The following is a 23,300-nucleotide window of genomic DNA, read 5'->3' as shown; positions in this document are numbered from 1 at the left end:
AGGTGTAACTTTTCAACCTCCGATTAATAAGATTTATAAGACAAGATATAACATATTCTCTCCGGGTTCGCGAGCTACAGGTTGAGAAATAAAAGTTTTAGTTGAGCATTTAAAACATTTTAAATAAATTAAAGTGATAATAAAGAAATATATAATTCGATTGCCTTTCCCCTATGCAAGAATTCTCATTAACAATTTAAAAATGTTTATAAAGAAAATAAAACTGGGCTATTATCTAGATTAAGTTAATATTTAATAAAATAAATATTTAACAAAGTAGAGAAAAATAAACATTTTTATTAATTAATTATTAAACTCTTCTTAAATATTAAATCAAAGTATAGTTATTATATTCTACATTCATTTTAAGCATAGAAAAACCATGTTTTTTCGTACAAAAATATACTTTAATTACTTAATTTATTCAGCTGAAACCTCTAAAAAAATCATATTTATAAAAACTTTTCCCTAAAATTACTTTATTCATTTACTTTTATTTATTTACGAACAAATAATAAAATAACTTAAAAGTTTTTGGAAGTAAAATATAAAAAAGTGCGATTTTTTATAAATGTAAAAAATAAACAAAATATTCTGTTAAATGTAAAGAAAATTACTTTGTCATTATTTCTTTTAAATCGATTTTCTTTGATCATTATCATAAAATTGATTTCGGAAACAATATCAGTTATAATGTCAAACTGATGTAAGAAAAGTTGTCATAAATAATTTATTTTATTCTATCAAAAATAAATAAAATTTTAAATAAAATCTCCCAAACATCTTATAAAAACTTTTATATTATTACATTATATAAAACTCTCTAAAAACACATTTTAATAAGACCTTTAAAAACTATAATTTTACTAATAAAACTTTCAATAAAACCCTCTAAAATTCTTATATTTTGTTAAATAAAAGTCCAAAACCTTAAATTTTACTAATAAAATCTTCAATAAAAAAAAACCCTCCATAATCTTTAATTTTATATAAAATAAAACTTTAAAAAAACTTTCAAAATATACTAATGAAATTTTCAATAAACCCATCCAAATCCTTTAATTTTATATTAAATAAATCCCTTCAAAACCGAAAATTCTGCTAATAGATTCTTCAATAAAACCTTCAAAAATCTTTATTTTTTTTTCTAATAAAAGAAATAAAATTAAATTGATACTAATTTATTACTTTTGCTTTAGTTAGTGCCAACACAATTAAAACTTTTGTAGTAGAATAAATACGAATTAAAATACATTTTCGAGTCTTACAAACTTGATTATTATAAAATAAGGATCGGTGAGAAGATTTAACATAATATTTTACATGATTAATGATCTTGATATATCATATTTATGCTTGACCTCAACAAATGTTGTATAATATTGATCCATCTCCGGGGATTTTCTAACAAACACCATTCTTGACACCACAAAATCTTCCAATAATCTTATTCTTATTGAATATATATTGATATTTAATTAAATATTCTTTTATTTTCCATGTGTCATTAACACTTCTTAATTAAATATTGAAACAAATTTTCAGGTTTTAATGATTAAACTTTGTTCTTTTTCTTTGTTGTAAACTATTTTTAAAGTTTTAATTACTTCACTTTGTTATATGATAGTCTTTAGTTAATATTATATTGTAAGTTACCTAAACTATTACAGTATAGAAACTCTCTCTCTAAACAATATACTACAGTACTGTAATAGTGTAACTTGCAGTATCAATCTATTATGCGCGTACTGTTATAGTAACAAGCTTACTATAACATGCTAACACACTTGTCATAATGCTATTATTAATATATCTATGTTTACTGTGCTTCTTCTATTACTATATTTACGTCAACTATGATGTAGATACACTAACACAATGTATATAGTACTGCCATAATGTAATAATATATACTGTCATTGCCCCCTGTGTATATAATGACACTGTTATAACATATATCATAATTAAGTCTATAATCCATATAATGCATACTAACACATATTTATATGCATGCTAAAATGTTATTATATTATACATAATAATAATAGCAGCATAGCAGATATATATATATATATATTATAGTCGTATGTCATTGTGTCCACACTTAGCTTTATATATTACATTGTTACTGTACTATAATATATTCTATTGCCTATATAATTTCCTTCTACACTAATACTACTATAATATAAACCATTATATAATACCCTATAAACATTTAGGAACTGCTAGGTGTACAGTACATAATATATATAATATGTACAGTAATTATGATAGTGCTGTTACAGACAGTATACGACCAACTTTGACAATAAAATACGATTATTTTAATATAAAATAATTAATTAAAAAAAATTATATTCAAACCCTGTTTACGTATAGATTTCCATCTAAAAATATTCAATAACAATTTAGAAAATTTCAATTTTCTATAATCGAAGCAGATATCGTAATAACAGGTAGACACCGACTTTAAACGAGTTGATTAACTTTCCCGGCAACATTTGGTGGCGTCATCTGTTACGATATTTTATAAAAAGAACTTTTTTATATTTTAAACTATTATAAAATGACAAAAAGCTTAATTTTGAGGATAGGGATGTTTTATAAAAAATTGGAAATGGTAATAACGAGTCAAATCGTCATTAAGTCCGACCCTACTGGAGATACACACGACCCCCATTATCTTCCCACCCCCTCGATCTTTAATAATCACCAAAATTTAATAGCATCAATCCCCCTAATAAATAAATTTCCCTGCAAAATTTCAGAAATTTTCCACAAAATAAACAGGAGTTATTAAGCTTCAAAGAGGGTGAAAAAAATCGTGCTCCCCCACACACACAAAAATCCATATATAGAAATTACCCCCGAATTTTTATTCATTTCTCGACGTTTCAAGGTGTCCTAAGTCAATAAATGTAAAAATCTGGGGGTTCATTTTTTGCCAGATCATCATACTTTCCCTCTGTATATATAACAGCAGGAAAAGTAAAGTATTTAAAAAATAAATAAGTTACTTTTAGTTTAATTAATGAATATTCTTTGTTGAATATGTTGTTATTATACTATTTATACTCGAGTATAACAATTGATCGATACAAAAACAATAAATATTTGATGTTAAAGCAAAGTATCACGTAAATAATAAATTAGGTCATATTTATTATTCCCCTATCAATGTTAAAGGACAAATATTTCCTTTATTTTCAAATACATTCATTTATTTATTTTTAAAAGCGAAAAATTTAAGTAACAACTTGATATATTACACAGTCGAACCTCCACTTCTGACGGGCCGCCATCTTTTTTAAAATACATGCAAAATAACCGCTCTAAACGACGAGTTTCTTTTCAAGAACGTTCCTTTTCGCAATGCACACAAAATAACCTCCAAACAACTGTCATTTTTTATGTTCCCGTCAGTGGAGGTTTGTATAATTACCCGTTAGAATCGACTTATGTGAAAAATCTCCAATCTTGTGATGCTTTTTTTTTAAAAATATAATTTAGTTATTAGTTACATTTTTTAATAGTTAATAATTCTTTCTGTATAATTAGCATTACTTTCATTATATTGTTAAGTCGCGGGTTCGGATCTCGTTTAGTTTCTTTATTGTGACGTTTTGACATTATAATGGGTTTAAATTCTCTCTTTTCGTGGTTTACGAGTGATTTTACTCTACTCGAATTTAAATAGGAATAAAATAATAATTTTTTCGATTTATTAAGACAGAAGGACTATCTTTACACTAAATTCGACGCTTCCTATATAATAATTTTTAATTTTATCCCATACAGATGGCGCCACACTGCAAAACGACATCCCCAGTGAATCGTGGGCTACCCGTTGAGGAACTGACATTTTTACATTGTTAAAATTTGACAAAAATTAATTTATTACAACTTTAAAATAATGCTAAAATTTATTGATGTGTCAATCTACATATATACATAGATTTTATTTAATGTTATATTGAGTATATATATATAATGAATTTCTTTATGTAATACTTTTAATATATTCATTAAAATTATGTTCCTAGGCATTAAAGTCTCTTTTCGTACTATTTAAAATAAACGAATGTATTAATTTCAGCATTGAATATATTAATTTATACTTAATTTCACACTTTATACATATAGCAGCAGCATCTTTCCATATTTACAGGGATAATAATGAAACTAGACATAATTAGAATGCACAATATTTATGAATATTTAAGAAGAAAAAAAATGTTGGCTTCATTTACCAAGAGGTAGGACTGATGGCATTTATGTCGAAATTTGAAACATTGCATTTTTTTCTAGATTTTATTCTGTTGGGTAATTTATCTACCCGTTTCGCGTCGCTGTCGGAGAAGTAACTTTTGTAAAATAATTTCTTTGCATTATTTCCCAGCATATCTTTTGTGATGTCGGAGTTGCTTTCGACTAAGTTTCGGCGAAGCATCATTGGAGAGCCCTGTGGAGTCACGAAAGGGGTGGTGTCAGTCGAGGAACTCGTCTCATCTGTCAGATTTTCATGCAGCAGATTCGAAACTTGAGGAACCAAAAAGTGGGGAGATATCTGCTGGTTTCCTTGATGCGAATGGATGTTCAATCCCAAATCGTACTTTTGATCATGCATTGCATTCTTATTCTCTTCTGAAAATAAAAATTAATATAGCCTTTAAAACACTGAACTTTAAATTTTATTTTATAATAATTTACAAATAAAATCAAAGCTTAATTAAATAAAAATGATTGTATTTACTGACTAATTTATTATTTTAATAACTTAAGTAATTTAATACAATTTTTTAAAAAATTTGTTTTATGATAAAAATGACATCAAAAGCATACAAATTGAGCAAGAAAAACATTGATAGAGCTTTTTAATGCACGTAATATTTAAAATCAATAAATTAAAGTTATTTTCAATATTTTGTATATATATATAATCTAAAGCATTAATAAATTTATAAATAATTTCAAAATTATATTTTATACAAATATAAACATCTAAACCCAATAGTTATATATTAAAACCAGAGAGATTTGTGGGCTCAAGTTCCACTTCAAGACTAATTATTTTCTTCCAGAACCTACTAAATTAATTATTAAATGTAGCAAGAGGTGGCATCCAACAACTGCCTCTAGTGCCAAATAACATTTAGTTAATAATAATAGTAATAATATAGCCCAATACAATTCGGCAATTGTTTGGTTTAGTTAGTTTTTATAATTGAAAAACTACATTTATTTGAATTGATTTGTGTGTTTTTTAAATAAAATTAATATTGACAAAATGGAATAGCTTGAAGTTCATAAAATCATTCATTTTTTAAAGAAAATATCTTAAAACACTAAATGGAAATAGCAATATTTTTTATATTTTTTTTAAGCGTCATCAGGATCTTTGAGGGTAGAGAATTAAAAATTCTTCCTGGAGCCAGAGAAAACTTATAGGAATAGTAACAACTCTGAATCCCTAAAATAATGTTAATTTAGTAACAGAAAATAAAATATTTAAGACTGCTTTTTATAAAACATTCTATATATTTTGTTTGTTAAAGGGATCTACTATACTGCTAGGTTCCATAAAAGCGCTTGACTGTCTTGTAAATATTTGTAATGTCTAAATTGTTTATCGATTATGAATATTACATAACTATGTTCTTTTTTGTTTCTAAATTATCTACTTGGACTTTGTTAATAGGACTTCTTATACTAGTGTAGTTTCTGATTAGCAAAGAAAGGATATCTTAGTCAAATGTAAAAAAAAATCTCTTTATTTTCACCTACACACTTTTTTGTGTTTTTTGAACCTGAAGACCTTCTTCAGCAGGTTTACAACATTCTATAATAATTGTATAAAAAATCTTTTTAAAACAATACTACATCTGACAACAATATTTAGGATAAGATAAAATTACTTATTTTCTTTATTGTCCATTATTAATACAACACTAATACCGAAATATAGTATCCAAAAAACAGAGCATAACATACCTATTTACCTATAAAATGATAAATTTTTTAATAGTTTTGTCATTTTATACAGGCATAAATTAAAAAACATTAAGATAGGTATGTTATGCTCTGTATTTTGGACACTGTCAGTATTAGTGTTGTATTAATATTGGATAATAAAGAAAATGTAAGTTATTTTATTTCATCTTTGATATTACACCCAACAATAATATTTTTGTTTTAAAAAGTTTTTATACAATTGTTATAGGATTGTAAACTTGCCAAATAGCTTCAGGTCTGAAACACACAAACAGAGCATACAGGTGAAAATAAAGATATTTTGTTTTGACTTTTGATTAAGATTTCCTCTCTTTACTAATCAGGAACTACACCAGTATAATAAGTCCTTTTACTAAACATGGTCCAAGTAGACAATATAGAAACAAAAATGTAATAAAACAGTAAGAATGGAGGTAAAAAAAAAATTAATATCTCTATTCTGTATGATTGTCTAAAGCAATGGTGTAAAATATGTGGTCCATGACCCTAAGCTTGAACATGATGTTATTAAAATAATAAAACAGAATTTTAAAAAATACAAAATAATTCTTTAATGTATTGCAAATTAATTTTCAAGTTGGTAACTAAAAATTTTATTGTTCCATAAAAATTTTTACTTTCGGCAAGTTTTTACTCAAAGTTGATAAACCCACCAGTGGCTAATTTGGATAAAACCACTAAACTGGTAGTTAATTATGGGGTTTACGCCTTGCCAGCAGGCTGGCCATGTAGAATTTTCTGGGTTTTCTTCATGTCAATAACACTTAAATAAGGGCAGTTTCCCATAAAAGATCTCCCAGGAGACATTCCTCCTTGGCAGATTGCCCATATGTTGCATTGCCTTAACTGAATAAAACTAAAAAAGTTGACAAGTTTTTCTCTGAAAGGTGAAAATTTACTTTATTATACAGAAGTATGTTGGCTCTCCTGTCTAAAATGCTTTTGGAAATTTTGCAATGAAATCAAAATGTTCTATGTGAACAACTATTTTCCATTTCAAAGGCTAATGAGTCCACACAGATTTGTTAAATGCACATTTTTTAAAAACATCATTTTACAAAAATTACACAGGATATTGATAAAATTGTTTCTGCTAGAAGATGCTAAGTTTCTAGTAAAAAATATTAAATTTTACTCTCTCTAATTTTAAATTTTGTTATATTATTTCTATGTATTATTAGCAAATGTTACATTTTTTTAATACAAATAAAAGATCTTTTTTGTGTCTGTGGCAACAGATACTCTAAAATTGTATTTGATGGTTCATGATCTTGTATATGTTTGACACCACTAGTCTAAAGAAATTATTATGCTGAGAGATTACTTTTTGTAATTATGTCTCTGTTTTACATATATTATTTTAATATTTATTTTTTTGAAACACACATTTATCACCATCTACAATAAATTTATTATATTAAGGATGATAAATAAGAAATATTAAAAATAACTGAATTTTTTGCCCATCAGATCAAATTGATTTTTTCATTCTTATTTTTGTATTTTTACTTTTATATGTATGCTAACAAAGAAAATTAATTCCAACCAACAAAGTAAATATACTTATAAACTTTAGAATTGTATGATTAAGCATATAGCATGTCCAAGAAAGGCTATTGTAGACTGTCTCTGATTTTAGTTGTTATATAAATTTGAAACTGAAAGTATTAATAGATCTAAAAAAATGCTTTTTCATGCTATTTTGATATTTTGACTTTGATCTTTTTTAAATGCCAAAACAGTTTTAACTTAAAAATTTAAAAATGGTAACCTGTATCCTATAGCACATTGTAGATACACTCTTTCCACTCAGAGTATTTTTTCCCCTCAGTTCTACAAAGTTAATTTTTAACATTCAAAGATTTGAGAGAACAAATATACTTGCTCTGTATGTTTCGCATATATTTTCCATCAAAGGTTTCTTTGTATACATAATGTATAGAAGCTCTTGATAGATAAATGAAAGTGAACTAGGATGCTGCTAAAAGGTAGACAGAGCTTTATCTTAAAAACAGTAGAAAAAGAGAGTCAATTTACATTGCAAGTTTAAAAGTTGACATTTATGAAAATGCAAATTAAATTCCGAACATCTAAAAGAGATTATTGATGTATATTATGCCCAAAGGGATAATATAAATCTAAATTTATACTGTGATGTTTAAAAAAGATATGTAAAAACAATATATTAGTACTAGAAAATAATATAAAAATCATAAGTTTAAACAAAAAAGCTTAGTTATAAAAATTTTTATATAATATATTTAAATGTTTTAGAATGCTAAAGTTTGATTTAAAATTTAAATCAAGTTCAAATGCAGGCACAAGACACCTGACAATTTCAGTATATTATTTATTCTGGTAGAATGTTTTGAATGTTAAAATTTTTACTAATGAAAGGCTATCCTAAAGAATATTTTTGTTAAGAAATAAATTCAAATCTTTGACAAATCAGCTTAATCAAAACTATTTTATCACCTATCTATCTTTTCTCTTTACGGATATCTGTATTTCATTCATTTAAATCAAAATTAAACAAAATCCAATAACAAGATGTGTAACTTTTCCAGCAAAAAATATTTAATATAGCAATGTTTGAAAATTGTGTGTGATGCTATCTTTTGTGATTTCATTAAAAGTATTTCTTATATTATTGATTATAATAAAGCAAAAGGCTTAATTTTGAAGATAAAGATGACTTTACACACACAAACAAACATCAATATATATAGAAAAACTTTGGAATTTCTTGATGTTTCAATGTCCTTAGTCCAAAAATGTAAAAATCTTGAGTCATTTTTTTTACCAATAGCCCTCTCTTATACCCTATTCACACTGTATATTTTAAGCCAGCTTAAATGACTAAGCCAGCTTAAGGAATGAAATATGAACGGAACTGACTTAACGTTAAACCGGTTTAACTACCAACAACTGGCTCAGCTTAAATCTCNCGAACATCAAAAGACCGTCATCACCTCTCTGACCTTTTCCCGACCCGGATCGGTCTCGGGTTTCGCCTAGAAACAAAAAGAGTGACCAATCGGGGTAAGGGAGAGGGTGAACGGGACCAATCAATAGGATGAAATTTGGGGGAAATCTTATAAAACCCCCGGGTCTCAAGGACAAAGCGGACTGACAGCCGATTCTCAGCCGTGCACCGGACCCAAGCATCCAGAATGCCACAACTTCTGAACTCCATCATCGGACGCAAGAACTCTCTCATCGCATGCAAGAACTTCAGTCTCTACCTCATTCGAGCCCCGGGGCATATCTGGAGCAAAACCTCAGCCGGCCAATATAGTATTTCTTGTTCTTCGCATTGTGTAACTTAATTTAATGTCAAAATAAACGGTTTTCATGTAAGACACTTGTCATCTTTGTCTCCTACCGCCACCACCCACATACAGTTTGACCCTAGGTTTTCCTGACGCGCAATTAACGTATTTCCCCCCAAAATCGGTGAACTTACATTTCAAATATCAGCCTCTGAAAGTTTTTGCTATGTCTTGGCATTGTCATTAGTGTTTAAAACTGTTAAATCATTAAGGTTTCAAAAATTTTAAATGACTGGCTGTTATAATGATATAATAACCATCCATTAAATTGTTTAATAAAATATATTTAAATTTGTAGAGTATTATAACTTTAAACCATTCAAAAATAAACTGGTCTTATAATTTCTTTAATTTAAAAATGAGTTAAGATACTCATTTCTTGCTGATGAATTCATTGCCTAGAATATTTCAATTTTTTAACTAGGAGCAGTACAAATTTAGTAGTGAATTTAATTTAAATGTTATATGAACATCAGTCCAAGATCAGGACAGTGAGATTTTGGTTCCCTGTCCTAGTCCTAGTCCTCAAGATGATTTGAGTGGTACAAAATGGCCCCATAAGGACATTTTGCAACTAATTGAATTGAGAAAAAGTTTGAATGAAATGTTCGAAAATGGGCCAACAAGGAAGTCCATATTATGGAACAGATCTGTATTTTTTTTGCCTTTTATTATGGGAGGTTGTTCAAATATTATGTCATATAATTTTCACATATTTTGATACCTCTTTCCTTCTATCTTATTTTGTTACTAGCAAGGAACCCTTATGAGCTGTTCATCAGTGATTTCAATAATGTTTGTGGGGATAAGGCTTGATATAAACATTTAACTTGAATCAGTAATGTAAACAAATTGGGGGCTTTTGCTGTAACTCTTAAGTTAAATGTTTATGAAAAAATTCTGAAATATGTTTGAGAAGTGTTTAATAAAGGTTTATATTGTGAAATTCGAGGTTAATAAAAGCATTTAATCCTTTAAAAGTTTAATAAATTTAAAATAAAAATGCCCTCAACCAAAGAAATTTGACCCTACAAAAACGAAATATAAAGTACAAGAGAGAATTATAACTCTTTTTGTTTAACTATAAACATTCTCACGATCAAACCGTATATAGTTTACAGTTATCAGTTATACAGTATATAGTTTACAGGCGAAATTCGTCATATTGTTGTCATTGTAACACTACCTTTAACCCCACACCTGCTAAAACAATTGATCACCTGACGAATTTTCCCACCAAAAAGGTATAAAAGCCATCCTCCTTCCCCCTCTCCGGGGGGTCGCTGATCAAGAAGTCGCCATCGCACCATCAAGACGGACATTCACTTCCCTCTAACCGGCCGCACCACATATTAGAAAACCTTCGATCCCAACCCTCAACTTGGATCCCGCCTTTCAGAAATTAAAGGCCTTCGCTATCATCGCAAGAGGTATGAATGCTTTATTGTAAGCTCTCTCTCTCATACGCGAATGAGACGTACCGCGTTAGAACATTTGTTTTATTATTTGTCTGTAATAAATTGTTAGTTTAGAAAAATGGTGTCTTTATTCGACTATGCCAACGCCTTCTCGTCGACCCCCTGACACTCCTCCACTCGCGTAACGCGTAACTGAACGAAACGCCATCCTTGACAAGAAAGTAGGTCACCGACCAGTGGCCGGAAGGAGAGGACTCGTCTTCCCTCCCGGTGGCTCATATCAACCTTACCTACACATTATGGAAATCACTGATAAACATTCAGGCACTTCGTAAGGTCTGCCCCATTTGATATAATACATGAACAGCCCTATGCTAATGGTAACCATTCATTGTACTGCCAATACATTGCTTCTACAGAATTGCTGCAGAAATATCAAAAACAGGATTAGACGTGTCTGGGGAAGGATGTAGGAAGAAGTGGGATGGACTGTGGAGAACATACAAAAAAGTAAAAAAAAACATAATAATACATCTGGCAACAACAGGTGACTTTTTTTTATTGAAATTTCACTTATATTTCTCAATACTAAATATATTGTGGTCTTTTTTTTCAGGAGGACATGGTGTTACTACAATAATATGGACGAGTGGCTTGGTGAACGTCCTGATGTGGCATAACCTTTCACTCTTAGCAGTGAAAGTGCATCTACATCTACATCTTCACTGCCTGAAGTTCCTGCATCACCATCACCAGTCCAATGTCCAAAAAGAAAACTACTAACAGATGTTGAACGTGAGAATGCAAAACGGCAGCGGCATGAGGAACGCCTGCAAAGGATGGATGAATTTAATAATTTATTTAAACAGTTCATTGAAAAAATAGGAAATATTACAAAATTAAAAGATATTAATAAAAGTAGTTTGATTTCCATAAACTGTATCCAAAATGTTTGTAATTAACCATAAATAAATACAGTAGTTTATAACTCCACTTTATCCAACACCAGAATATAATCAATTAGTTACTCCTTTCATCTTAAGGTACATAATTAATAAATAGCATTAGTGGAATATTTTGCTTACTACTAAATGTCTTTGTTTATAAGTTTTGAGCAATTCTGTCACGCTTTGTATTTCCAACTTGCTTTTGCTCAATAACACATGATCTCTGATATACTCCAAGGTTATGATTGCCTGGATCCTGGAAAACATTAAAAATGTTACACTTGTTACACATGTACTGTATAGTACATAATATCAAAACTTAGGATAGAAAATTAATGTACTTTTTCCAATTCAGTATTTTCTTGTAGGATGTCCCCTCTCGTAATACAGATATTATGTAAGACACAACAAGCCATTACAACTGATAGTATCGACTCCATTTTTGACATATCTAAATAATGTAGTCTTCTCCATCTTCCTTTCAGGTGAGCAAATGACCGTTCAATAACGCTTCTGTCTGATGATAACTTGCTATTGTACCGGACTTGGGCAGCTGTCAAATGCCCATTGTCAGGATATGGTTTCATTAATTGCTTATTTATGGGATAAGCACCATCTCCGACAATATGGGAGTCATACAGAAACATTATTTCAGCCTCTCTGGCTATTTTTCGAGCTAATGTAGAGCGGGCATAAACCTCAGCATCATGTGCACGACCACATTCACCAGCATGACAAGAGATGAAAATCATGGAAATGTTACACAAGCTGAAAACAAGAGAGTTGAGTTAAACATCATTAGAGTACAGATCTGTACTGTAGAATTTCAGATTGAATTAAGAAAATTCATAGAAAGTGGTTGTCTATATTACTGTATAAAACTACATAATTCATAACAACAATTTTCTATTCATGGACTAGATCACTTTGTATCTAAAGTGACATCACATACCTTGCAAAATTATAGAATGGTAGCCGTGGCGGTTTACATAGGCAACTGCATGTATCTGTGGAGCTGGAATCTCAATGTGGGTGCCATCAATAGCTCCCACTACCCCTGGAAAACCACTCTTGTTGTGGAAACTCTGTATAATTTCTTGCACTTGGTCTCTTGAAGGCCATTTTATAAACTGTGGTGCAAGTTCCGAAAGAGCAATGCATGTTGTTTGCACAGCACGAAATAATGTCGATTTGGATACCCCAAACCGGTCACTTACAGACCTATAATATATTAAATATCTTATTACTACATGAAAGTTACTATAAAGAGATTAGAGGGTAATCCTGCAATTTACATCTGTCAATATTGTATAAGATTTCACTATACAGTAACAGGTATTAGATGCCTAAAATGCAATTAGTCATCTTAAAAAATAGATATCAAACATGTTATTTGAAAAATAAACTATGAGCAAACAAAAATAAGTCAACTCTTTTGAAGATGACTAGATTAGATGAAAACTTAAAATTGATAAATTGCAGGTTTTTGCAGTTAATGTTGATCGACATAAACTGCAGGATTACTGGTTGGCGTTATTTTGTAATACTTGTTAATATTTACCTATATGCCTCACGGTTGCCCAAAAACCATAAGGTCATCAGCACCTTATCACATGGTGTCAAAGACGGTCTCCCTGCCCTGTTAACAGCATGATTAGTAATTTTTGGCATCAGTAAATTACTGAGCGCTTCAAATGAAGCCCTACTGAGCCTAAAGTGAGATTTGAAGTCACTAGAGCTGAAAAAATAAAAAAAATTAATAGAGTAGTCCTCCAGTGGAGTTTTTTCTAAATGGTCCTTATCCTACCTGTATAAAGGAACAATCTCGGTGACGTAATTTTTTATCCGAGGAACATATGCTCGTCTGTGTGACTCGTTTGATTCTACATCGGAGGAAGAGGAAGAATCCGCTTCAAACATCTGCAAAAACGCGTATTTTAACGTCATAGCTCCCGCCATCACGATATCATGGATAGGTATAGACGACGCCATCTTGTTCTTCCTTTCACTGTCGTTCCTAAATGCCTACAAACAGCAGCTCACTCCTGTAGTGGCGGAGACGCCGAACGACCCCTAAATCTCTTTCTCAAAGAAGCTTAAGTCGCTTCAAGCTTTCCTCGAGGTCTGCCACAAGTTCAAAAATAATGGCGGAAGCATATGGAAAAACATTCGAAAGTGAGAAAAAACGTTCAGAAAATTGGTCGGAGGAGGAGATTTCAGTTTTAATTGAAATATGGCGGGAAAAGATCGATGATTTACGTCGAGCGAAACGGAATAAAAGTGTATATGAGGCAATGGCGGCAGAAATTCGTCTTCGGAGGCCAACGTCCAGAGCTGGAACGTGGTCGGAAGTAAGGACGAAAATTAAAAATTTAACTGCCAAATACAGGTAAGTTGAAATTGTGGAAATACGTGATCGTTAAATTAAATATCGTTTAATATTTAAATAAAGAATTCTTTAAACAGTTATATTTCGAATGCTGATATTAAATGACGAAAATTATATTTCTTGTTACTCGTACGATAATCGTAAATGATAAAAACATCAAATTAATAACTATTATTAAATTTAAAAAAAATAATTCTTCCTACTTGAAACATTGAAATTTTCTTTTTATTTTAACTAGAGAAGAAGTAACGAAGATTGGGCATTCGGGAGGCAGCCCATCTACCTGGCAATATTTCCAGGTAGTTAATAGCTTTATAGGACATCAGCCAGCCTAGAATATAGCATTAATGGAAGAGAGTTGTAGCAGTGTGATAATACAATGTTTACCATCACTCGAATTGGATACAGGTAAATTATCATTAGATGTATCCTATTAGTCTATATCAAGATCTATTACTTAACCATCAAAAGTATTTGTTATAATAACTCAACTTCTCATAATACTTGGTCACTTTTAAATATAACACAACATTCTGGAATTTATTATTAAATTGTACATCTGTGCCTTTATTACCATTTGGCATCTATAACTGCAAAAACTATAGAATGCCAGTTAAATTCAAAAGTTGTCAGAATACATTTGTCTGGATAGACATTGTAAAATATTTAAACATGTTCACAAACTCCATTTTACATATATTTTTGTTTAATTAAGCATTTAAGTTCTGGTGATTTTTCTTGTGGTTGTTACTAAACAGGTAATCATCATTTACTCTAATAAATTAATGTTTCTATATAATTTACATCCTTTATTGTGAGTATTTAAATAAAATAAGTGCATATTTTTAAATAATTGTGCTCGTATCTTTTAGAAAACGATGAAAATTCCAATGAATTGATAGATGTACCAGTACCAGAACGACTTGAATCTGAAATAAGGGTGACAAGGTCATCAAAGAAAAATAAACGGCCACTGGAACGGCAAATAAATGAATTAATAAGTGAAATTAAAAGGAGCAATGCCGGTTCTGAGAAATTGGAAAGGAAATCTATAAAAATTGCAGAGGAAGGACTGCAACTACAGAGAGAGAGTATAGAATTGCAAAAAGAGTTGTTATCTGTAATAAAAATGTCTAATTAAAATTTGAATATTTATGATTTGAAATAAAAATCATTTTTATTGTATATGATTGTTTATTTTCCTCAATTGAAAATACATCTTTGATGATTGTGGGAGGACTGCAGTTATAAAGTTTATTTTTCTGACTTTATAAATGAATAAAACTACAAACACTAGACAAAATTTCAGTCAAAGTAATTTATTTCAGCTTAATGTTTGAGTATATAAATTTTATAACAGTCTCCTGATTTTCAAGAGCTTGTTTAAAAAGAATTTGCAGTTACAAGGAGTTTCATTTAACACTCAAGTTATGAGGACTGCTCACATAAAAATTAATTTATATTAATGATTTTAGAACAAACAGATACAACTTTATATATTATTTAACATTAGCAATGTCAAAATTTAAAGTACAACTATATTCTAGTAAACTTTGAGTATTGTCCTGTAATAAATCTTGTTTTGAGAACTTAAATTTAAAATCCTTATAATCATAATCTTCATCCCTAAAACTTCTTGCAACAGCATTTCTAATTGAAATAGCTTTGTTGTTGTTTATCCCTATAACACAAATTCTTTCTGATGAACTATCAGACTGATTTATTTCATTAAGCCATGTTTTCTCTATTGGATCATCCCTCTTCTCACACAAATTATGCAATATACAACAAGTTTTAATTATTTGTTTTGATATATCAATCCTATTATCCATTCGTTTAGAAAGTCTTCGAAATCTTGCTTTTAATCTTCCAAAGGCATTTTCCACTACTCGTCGAGCTCTAGATAATCTAAAATTGAACATTTTTTCTATTTCATCCTCTGTTTTACTTGGAAATGGCTTCATTAAAGTTGGCTGTAAAGGAAAAGCAGAGTCACCAATAATTAAAGGTGGCACAACTTCTCCACCAATTCTTTCCCCTAATTCTAAGGAGTTTATATTTTGTAGGCATGTTAAAAGAGAGTGAGAATTTTTTAAAATGTGTGCATCATTATTCCTTCCAGGAGATCCTACATTTATATATGTAAACATATATTTGGCATCTGCAACAGCAAGGAGGACCATAGAATACCATCCTTTATAGTTGTAATAGTCAATGCAGTCTTATTTTGGTGGTAAAATAAAAATGTGTGTTCCATCAATTGATCCAAAGCATTGTGGAAAATTCCAAATCTCGTAAAAATCACGAATTTTTAAGTCAATTTCATTTCTAGTCTGTAGAAACTGGATAGCGGTAGACATTAAATTATTTATAACTGCTTTGCAGAAGTCTATAACAATTTTACAAACGGTGGATTTTCCTACACCAAACAAATGTGAAATAGTCCTATATTCAGACGATGATGCCAATGTATATAGAGCAATTGCTACTCTTTTTATCTGTAGAAATACATCGTCTCAAGTGAGTATTATTTCTTTTCATTTCAGGTAATGCAGCACATAAGAAATTAAACGTTTCTCTAGAAACTCTAAAGTTTTCACGCCAACTTACTTCATCCATTGCAGGAACACACTCTTCCCACCATTTCTGATTTCTTGGGATCTTCCAAATTCGATCACTAGGAAGCGTAGAACAAATCATGGCTACAACACATGCCTTTTCTTTTGCTCGTTGTCGCCATTTCAATGCTTTTGTTCGTGTCAAACGATACCCTTCTCTGTTAGCGTGTATACGCTGCTTCAATACAAGAAGTTTAAATAATAATAATAATAATAATAATACAACTTTCTGTCGAGAATCCATTCTTATCACAGCTGTCACTAAAGTGATAACATTACGAGAATCGTGCTGCCAACGACAACGNAAACAAAAGAAAATATAAATAATATATACATGGTTTACATACAGAATACCTAGTGTGATATAAGCGACATAGCATCCTTGCTTCTTGCAAGGATAACAATCTGTGCAAAGAATTAGCAATGACAAAATATTTAAATTAAAGAAGAAATCAATTTAAACTATGAATTATTATGTAACTACAATAATGCTTATAACTTCTGCCTTGCTACTTGCATGGCTATTTCAATTTGTACTGAATAATAACAATGTTTGTTTGTATAACAATTTATACAGGCTTATTAATTGGAAATGAATAAATAAAACCATACAGCATTAATTAAAGTAATACAATAATACTAATTACGACATCCTTGCTGTCTGCGAGGATTCACAATATGTACAGGATCGGCATACCATGAATAGTACAAGGTATAAATCAACAGCAAACATAATATTACAAAGTGTTTGTAGCCACTGTAAAAGAATGGTTATCGCAACATAACTTCCTTTATGGGGAACAACACCCAGATTGTTTTGGGTTCCGTAGTTCGCCAATACTTAAAATACTATTCAATGTTTTTATAACAGATGTATTACATAGCTGAAATACTGCTGTATCTTGTATCTGTTTCCTCCCTAGAACTTGCTCACGATGTATGGTACCACTAGTCCTCCGTCTGGAGCGGCAGCCGAATTACTGTTCTATCTTTTGTTTGTGTGATGCTGGAATGTGTTCACAATGGATGATGTCTCCAATCTTCCATCAGGGTCGTCAGCTTCACCATCAATCGACATTGCAAAAACAAAATGTTTCACCATTAGTGAATTTTCAATTCAGTGTCTATCCAGCTATCCAACTAGTACAGTGTGGAACTTACTAGTTCCACACTGTAGCAAGTTCACTGTATGATGTCTCAGGTTTCCCATTCGGAATGTCGCCAACACCATCCACATTGAAAGTTCGGAGTGTGGTTCTTCTACACTGGTTGTGTAGAAGAACCACAGGAAATTTCCAGATCACGTAGTCCAGGATTTTAATGTCTTTCGCAAAGTTCCTGAGAGCAATAAAACTGCTTTTGTTGTTGCCAAATGCACTGAGGGTGCATGGCCAATGTTCCCCACTGTTTATCACAATGTCCTTAAGAGTTTTCCGCTGGTTAGTATAGAGCGGGCAGTGGTAAATAAGATGGCACGGGTCCTCTTCCTCATTGAGGACACATAGTCCGTCTGTTTTGCCAAGAAACCTTTTGAGGTATGTCCTCAGGTTCCCGTGGCCAGTAACCAGCTGAGTAAGTTGGAAGGACATGCTGTAATGGGGCTTCGTGCGCTTGTCGGGGATCTTCAGTAGGAAGCTATGCGTAAGCCTTCCCGTGTCACTATTGTCCCACCTGTGTTGCCAAGAGTTCTTGATTACATCGTGCATCATGTTCCTAATGTAGGTGGTGCTAAGCTTGTTGTACAAGATGCTACTGAAAGGGTTAGGGGCAGACCGGGCAAGGAGGTCAGCTCTCTCATTGCCCGGAATACCAGAGTGCCCCTTAACCCAATGGAAGGAAACGTTAATTCCGTTATCCTTTAAGTCCATAATCATCTGAATACTATCTTTGACAATTGGAAGCGTGTTATTTACTTTGGCAATTTGCTGAAGAGCAATTTTGCTGTCGCTGTGAATCTGGTAGTTATCGATTTGCAGTTGATGGGAGTTACGCTGGATCCAGTTCAGAGCGAAAAGGATGGCCAGAGACTCCGCCTGGTTATTAGTGCAGCTGGTATGCAGTCTACGACGCATTTGATGGAGGCACTGCTGTTTCTTGTAGGCTACAAAAGCACAACCGACTGCGTCGTTTGCTTTGGAGCCATCAGTGAAAATGTTTGAGTTGCTTGTTGTCAAAGGAGGAATCTGTGTCTATCATAATAGAGAAGCTAGGGTGGATGGCTTGATAATTGTTGGTCTTATCAATCCCATTGGTTGTAACGAGGTTGGCGATGGTCTTGATGTCTTCTGTAAGAGTGTCTCTGGCTATGATTTCATAAAACTGATCAATGGTGATCTTGTTGCTTGCCAGCTTGCTAAGGTTGCTAAGGTAACCATGTACCTCTCTCTGATCTTGAGGTCGATGGGCAACAGATTACTTAGCACAAGAAGGGCCTCTGTAAGTGCTGTCTTGTAAGCTTTTGTCGTGGAGATGGCTGAAAGCCTTTGGATTGAAAGCAGCTTTCTTTTTACGTGAACCTTGATTGCAGAAGAGCCCCATACTTCGGCCCCGTACAGAATGATTGGCTCGATGGCAGTGGTGTAGAGGATCCTACTAGTGATTGGGCCATAGCCCCACCTGTTTCTGCAAATAGACTTTAGTGCGTGCGTGATCTTGGTGGCCTTCTCATAGATGTAATGGACATGTTCCGTCCAGTTTAGCCTTTGATCAATCATAACACCCAGGTACTTTACCGAAGGCAAGTTCTTGATTTTAATGCCATTTATTTTAATACTCGGCCCTTTCTTTAAAATCTTCCCCTTTGAGAAAACAACCACATTGCACTTGGAGTGATTGATTTTAAGTTTTGCCCTATTACTCCAATTATAGATTTCATTTAGAGTGTTGTTGACCCTTTCCTGTAATACCTCGTGGTCGTAGTGAGACATGAGAAGCACAATATCATCTGCGTATCCCTGTATAAGGGGCACGTGATCCAATTGTGACGTATGACTAAACCATCTCACAAATAATCTTAACCGCTACAGGAATATTTCTTTTGGCTGGGTTCCCAGCCACACGAATATTCCGGGTAACAAAAGGGCCGACAAATTGGCCAAACGGGCAGCGGAACTACTCATAAAACCATCCTTCGGTCTTCTTCCTATCACCTACATCAAAAACCAGATATACGACCGCAGCATAGACCTTTGGGAGAACGAATGGAACAACTCAGCAACTGGCCGCACGACGTTCAGCTTCCTGCCATCAATACACAAAAGACAGAATTATCACTATATCACTCCGTCGTTTTCCCTGTCTCAATGCGTAATCGGACATGGCAACATCCCGTCCTACCTCTACAGAATCAGAAGACGAAGCGACTCGACCTGCACATGCGACAACACCACTGAAGGAGACACCTTTCACATTTTATTTGACTGTCCATTCTACGAGACAGCCAGAAGTGAACTAAAAAACTACTGCATCTCTCATGGACAATCATGGCCTCCAAACTTGGACTTCCTCTGCGCCCATAAGGAAAGCTTTACCCAGCTAACAAACTTTGTGAACTCTTGCACTGCTTTCCGCATTGACTTTCCTACTACCTTCTGCAGCTACCTCGACCACTGCCTTCAGTGTACTTTATGTAAATATTCTCATTCCAGTGTTACTCTATGTAATGTTTAGCTCATCGGGGCTTTATCCCTCCTTTTTTGTAATTCTCCTTTTTGCTGTATCCCCAGTTATTGTAAAGTGCTTATACGCACCCCCTCCCTGCCTGCCAGCAGGCATGGTAACATGTGAACCGCTCTGGCTATGTAGCCACTTTATCACGGTTTATTGTCTAGGGCTATTTGCCATTCTTTGGTACTCATCAACAGATTGTTTATCACTCTCTGCAATACTCTTTATACTGTATAACGTAATATTCCAGGATTCCTGCATGTTTCCCTACTCGGGCTTCCAAGAGCAAATATTGTTATCACCCCCTATTTTAATTGTAACTAATCCTTCTGTTGTTTGCTGTTCCACCTCCGTGGCAGCGTGTACTGTGTACATAATCGTTGTATTTTGTAATAATCTTTACTTCCTTGTAAAGTGCAACAAGCACTGGTCAACAGCGACCACCCTATATTGTATATGTACTATAATTGTTCTCTACTTACAAATATGATGCAAGGCATTTGTGGGATACCCCATCTATCCTCTCTTCCTTCCAACTTTTCTAAACCTCTCATACCCCACCCTCTACACCCCTTCTTCCTTCCTTCTCAGTTGAAAGACAGCCTTCTGATCTTTAGCGAAAAGTAAAAAGTAAAAAAAGTTGTGACGTATGCAGGAGCGTTAAGAGACTGTTGTAAAATACATTCCATAAGAAAGGGCCTGATCTTGAGCCCTGCGGGCAGCCCCTGTTGATCTGCTTCTGGAGGTGCATGTTTATGCCCGCAGTTACTAAGATACTTCTGTTGTTTAAGTAGCTTTCGACGAGTTTATAAATGTTTTTAGGGCAGTTGTTATTCCTCAGATCATACAGAATCGCCGGCCACCACGTGTGGTCAAACGCTCCTTTAAAGTCTATCATTACCATAATACTATGGTTCTTATTTTCACACGCTTGCAGAATGTAGTTGTGAATGTTATCTATGGCCTGTACCGTACTTTTTCCCCTCAAAGCCATACTGCCTCTCGGACATGATATTATTCTTTTCGTAATGGTAAATGATTCTATTAATCATGAGAGAGTCTATAACCTTACCAATTATGGGCAGCAGAGAGATGGGCCTGAAATCTGAGGCCTTCTGAGGAGTCCTTTTCTTTATTTTAGGGATCAGTTTGATGGATGCCTGTTTCCAGGCGGTTGGAAAAAATCCAAGATCCAGGCACTTGTTGAGTAATACAGTAAAAGTAGTCAGGATGGCATCAAAAGTGAGCTTGGCCATTTTTGCAGTGATAGAGTCCGGGCCTGGGGCTTTCTTCAGCTTTAACTTTTTGAATTCCTTAGTAATTTCAATGGCGGTAAAGGGGGTGTCGTTAAAGTTGTTATATTGCTCTTGTAGGCTTTTCCTGATACCAGTATGGTGTTGGCTGTCCGTAGAAGTGGAGTCTTCTGGGAACGGCTCATCAATAAGGTACTTGTGTCACCAACAGACTTGGTATACTCACCGCTGCTGGTCTGTAAGGAAGGAGGGATTTCGACTTTTCTCTGCTTGTTCGCAGCGATGTAATAAGGTGCGGACCAAGGCTTGTCCTTGCCCAGAGAGGTACAAAAGTCCCTCCAGGCCTGTGTCCTAGCTCTGTTGATGGATGCTTTATAGGTGCAAAAGAGAGTGATATAGGTTTCCTGCAGTTCCTGCTTCTGCTCAATGTTATTTTCCCTCCTCATCTTCCTTTTGGCCTTCCTGAGCACGGACCTTTCAGTGGCTAGGTCATTGTTCCACCATGGGGCTTGACGCCTCACAGACTTCGGGGTGGTGGCCTGCTGGTACGAGCTGTGTATGACACTGTTAAGTCTGTTGATTACCTTGTCAAGGGCCGCTAGATTTTCACAGGACTAATGAATCACTATACTATCAACAAGAATGACTAGACAATGCAGACATGACTGACAGTGACAGCGAGGACGGAAATGAGATGAATGATGATAGTAAGGATAGTGTGGATTTATAGTGAAATCAAAGAACGCAAATTGACATTGAAAACAACAGCATAGCATGCGAAGAAGGGTAAGAAGAGCAGAAAAATGGAACAGAAGAAGCAACATCAATATAAGAAACGAGGTACAGGATACTTGGTGGAACACTGACTACAAGATATAAGACTGATCGTGAAGGTATACTACGAAATCATCTGCAATGTATAACGACTGTGAAATTGTTATTTCTTATTCAAAAATATGCAGGAAATAAAGATTTTGTGCAAAACCCAACATTGTGATGGGGATGTAATGGAAATTTAGTGCCTATTACAGGTGTTTTTGTAAGACAATCTGCATGGTATTCTACAAACATTGCAAGTAATAATGTTTCTGTAAAATAATAGATACAAAATTGATCATCTATGTATATGGTAATTCGAAAGAGTTGTGTATTAATAATAACTGTATATATGTTTTATTTTGTTTATATATTGAATTCTGTGTAATAATTTATAAGGATTGTACTTCTTTAATTAATATAGCTTAGATACATTGCAAGTTACAATGTTTATGTATTGTTTAGTACGAGGTTTTACCTGATCACATTAATGTAATAATAATAACAAATTTTATCTACTGTTCACTGGTACATTGTATTCGGAGTGATATCTTAAAAGACTTCCTTTAATAATTGTATATTAATTAAATACATTGCAAGTGGCAATGAGGCTGTATTACTGAACAAAATTCTTGTTTAATCATATATAGAAATTTATAAAGCAAATTGTATTATTGCTCACATACAAACTGTATTACACCTGTGTAATTAGTTCATTGCAAGTGGCAATGTGTCTGTATTATATTTGTTAATTATTGTACATTTATATTGTTAATTATTGTACAGCTATATCTGGCAACACTGGCAAAAGTGTTCTGTCGTCAGAGGTTCGTCAATTTGAAATGT

At 32.8% G+C, this 23,300-nt stretch overlaps 3 protein-coding genes and 1 pseudogene across 3 annotated transcripts; 1 reads left to right on the top strand and 3 right to left on the bottom strand.

The window, feature by feature from the left end:
- Nucleotides 1-11,317: 11,317 nt before the first annotated feature.
- LOC111630107 (protein ANTAGONIST OF LIKE HETEROCHROMATIN PROTEIN 1-like) lies at nucleotides 11,318-12,656 on the bottom strand. Its single transcript, XM_023374129.1, has 2 exons — nucleotides 12,054-12,656; nucleotides 11,318-11,968 (listed from the first exon to the last, which is right to left on the bottom strand). The coding sequence occupies exons 1-2, from the start codon at nucleotides 12,462-12,464 to the stop codon at nucleotides 11,867-11,869; spliced, it is 513 nt and encodes a 170-aa protein (XP_023229897.1). The 5' UTR covers nucleotides 12,465-12,656; the 3' UTR covers nucleotides 11,318-11,866.
- LOC111630106 (putative nuclease HARBI1) lies at nucleotides 12,352-15,684 on the bottom strand. The gene is made up of 4 exons (XM_023374128.1): nucleotides 13,520-15,684; nucleotides 13,274-13,450; nucleotides 12,665-12,933; nucleotides 12,352-12,480 (listed from the first exon to the last, which is right to left on the bottom strand). Exons 1-4 carry the CDS (start codon nucleotides 13,702-13,704, stop codon nucleotides 12,461-12,463), a joined length of 651 nt encoding a protein of 216 aa, XP_023229896.1. The 5' UTR covers nucleotides 13,705-15,684; the 3' UTR covers nucleotides 12,352-12,460.
- LOC111630092 (myb/SANT-like DNA-binding domain-containing protein 1) lies at nucleotides 13,857-15,242 on the top strand. The gene is made up of 3 exons (XM_023374112.1): nucleotides 13,857-14,063; nucleotides 14,340-14,400; nucleotides 14,974-15,242. Exons 1-3 carry the CDS (start codon nucleotides 13,857-13,859, stop codon nucleotides 15,240-15,242), a joined length of 537 nt encoding a protein of 178 aa, XP_023229880.1.
- LOC111630091 lies at nucleotides 15,525-16,954 on the bottom strand (annotated as a pseudogene).
- Nucleotides 16,955-23,300: the final 6,346 nt, after the last annotated feature.

This window comes from Centruroides sculpturatus, unplaced genomic scaffold, assembly GCF_000671375.1.
Source record: "Centruroides sculpturatus isolate CEXI.00-Female unplaced genomic scaffold, Cexi_2.0 scaffold625, whole genome shotgun sequence".
NCBI classification, from domain to species: Eukaryota; Metazoa; Arthropoda; class Arachnida; order Scorpiones; family Buthidae; genus Centruroides; species Centruroides sculpturatus.
This window is presented reverse-complemented; position numbering and strand designations above follow the sequence as displayed.